The 2,437-nt window shown below is 36.2% G+C and overlaps 2 protein-coding genes across 2 annotated transcripts in view; both read left to right on the top strand.

The window, feature by feature from the left end:
- Positions 1-284, top strand: part of BATDEDRAFT_25670 (uncharacterized protein) — a gene marked incomplete at both ends in the record, with an annotated part of 832 nt that extends 548 nt beyond the window's left edge. The window contains one exon of the mRNA XM_006679782.1: positions 101-284. Within this exon, the coding sequence (XP_006679845.1) occupies positions 101-284 (184 nt within the window). The remainder of the gene's footprint in view (positions 1-100) is intronic.
- A 1,492-nt stretch (positions 285-1,776) lies between these two features.
- BATDEDRAFT_89834 (uncharacterized protein) lies at positions 1,777-1,992 on the top strand (the record flags this gene model as incomplete). The annotated part of the gene is made up of 1 exon (XM_006680057.1): positions 1,777-1,992. One exon carries the CDS (start codon positions 1,777-1,779, stop codon positions 1,990-1,992), a length of 216 nt encoding a protein of 71 aa, XP_006680120.1.
- Positions 1,993-2,437: the final 445 nt, after the last annotated feature.

The following is a 2,437-nucleotide window of genomic DNA, read 5'->3' as shown; positions in this document are numbered from 1 at the left end:
CATACATTCAGAAGTGGAAGTTATGAAGCTTATTTCCACGCAGACACGATCAATGTATTACTTTCTGTTGGATAGACTGTATCATTTGTCATCAATTCAGACACACTTGTCAGTCCTGTTCCGTATACAATGAGTCACATATGGACACATATGGACACCAATGCAACAATCAACAATCAATTGTCATTTACAAGTCCGAATTGCCAACCAACAATCGTACTAATGGACCAACGGACCAATGCCAAATCACCTGCACATCAGACAGTTTATTGGACATGACTTGATTGTTATTGACAACTGTTTGAAAACTGTTTGATGACTGTTTGATGACTCGAGTAATCCAATCACACATTGCTGGCAATTAAATGGAACTATACAATGTGTCATGTATACATTGGATACCATCAGTTTATCAGTGACTATCTGGTGTTTGTTTATGCATGATTACTTGGACTACTATTTGCAATCAACACAATAACTGGTGTCAATGACCGATAACAATGAAACCAAACGATTGACCACATCAGATTATGCACGTTCATTCTGGAATGTAACTTTGCATCGATATTGTAAATATCAACCAGAATCCGAGCCAAACAAGTCAAGCGAGTGTCGCAAGCTTGCATTCATTTGAAAATACTCAATATCAGGCTGAAATTGCATGTGAAATGGTCATTTGTACAAGGTTAAACAACATCGATATTTACAATCAATGTGATGTTGGAACAGAGCTGCTATTTCCGAATTTAAAAGTCCAAATCATACACATTGTTATCAAGTCTAATCCACACCCTTCATGTCATACCATGTCATGCTTGATAGTTTCATACACTGCTGCAAGAGTTGTATTGTGTGTATTTCGAGTATTTCCATCACTCCATCACACTGTATTGGCTCAAACAACTTGAACAGATTGTCATAATCTGACATGATTCCAAAATAATTGCAATCGGTTATATTTGACATTATCGGATCATTGTAAACCATTTGATTTTAGTAATTCAAGATTAAACAAGCCAATGTTACTTTTTCCAAATTTGAATCAGCATGTTGTTGTAATATCGTCAATATTGTGAGCAACTCTGAGCAGACACTTGGACATTCAGTATCAAGTGATATTGGATACTTTCAAATATGTATCCGGTGATAAATGAGCGGTGATGTGTTTGAAATCAATTTACCATTACAAACCATTGTGTATTTGCCAATACACTTGATGGTATCAATGACCACTAATGGATTCAACTTGCATTCCGAATGAGCCATCATGTGGTAACCCAATTGTTTAGTATTGGTTGTTATTTGATAATGTCACATTTGAGGATCGTGAACATATGACGGCATATTGATGGTTGTCATTATTGTCAAGTGTGTTGCAGTTGATTGAAGGTGTGAATGAATGAATCAATATTCGATTGTGTTGTTTATTAACAAGAAAGTGAGTGTGTTCATAAAATAGGAGACAAGAAAGTCATGTGAATTCCAGTTCAAACGTCATTGTTGATGGTTTTTGATTGTTAAACTATTCAGAAATGTCTCACATTCACACACTACTAATGTCTCACACAATGCAAGTCAACACTCTCACACTAGTAATGTCTCACATTAATGAGACATTAATTCTGGTGTAAATTTGACTAATTTCCAAATATTTAAATCGTGTGAATTGTCTTGAAATATCCCAAAATTTTGTTATTTTGACTCGATTAAAAAGTCGATTTTTGTTTTACAATTTGACAAATAAATTGCTTTTTTACTCTTTTTTCTTTTCATAAAATGCCAAAACGATACCTCAATGTTGAATACGACACTATTTCTACTGAAATCGATGTGACTGACTTTGAAGACCTGAGTGACGTTCAGGATGCTATCAAGGCAAAGTATGGTCCTGTTATGGCTGACATCGATGCTCATCAACTCCAACTCTACACCAACACCAACAAGGACCAACTAATCAACACCTGGGCTTTACTCGACTCTCTTCCTCAATAATACTTTACTCAAGATGGTTATTGTGTTGTTATTGGTTGTTTACCACTACCTACCAGGAAACCAAGCAAGAGTGCCATTTTTGATGCAGGTTCTACTTCTTTATCAACAGCAAACCATCAAGACTTTTCTCCTAAACGACAACGTACCGAACCCAATGATTTGACAACCCAATTCAAGTCGTTTGCAAACGCCCAGCTGGTCAATGAATGCATACAGTCGACAGATCATGTCTTTTTCCCATACACCCAAGACAAAATCCAAAAGCTATATGTTAGAGAATGCTATCATGATGTGTTTGGCTTGATTTTGGATCAAATTGATCGTGGCATGGAATCATTTGCAATATCTGGAACATCAGGCATCGGAAAGTTACTGTTTTTTGTCTACATATTGCATCGCTTGATGGATGACTTTACCACGAAAAGTCTGTCATTCCCCATGATTC

The sequence above is a fragment of the Batrachochytrium dendrobatidis genome (assembly GCF_000203795.2).
Source record: "Batrachochytrium dendrobatidis JAM81 unplaced genomic scaffold BATDEscaffold_8, whole genome shotgun sequence".
Lineage (NCBI taxonomy): Eukaryota > Fungi > Chytridiomycota > Chytridiomycetes > Rhizophydiales > Batrachochytrium > Batrachochytrium dendrobatidis.
This window is presented reverse-complemented; position numbering and strand designations above follow the sequence as displayed.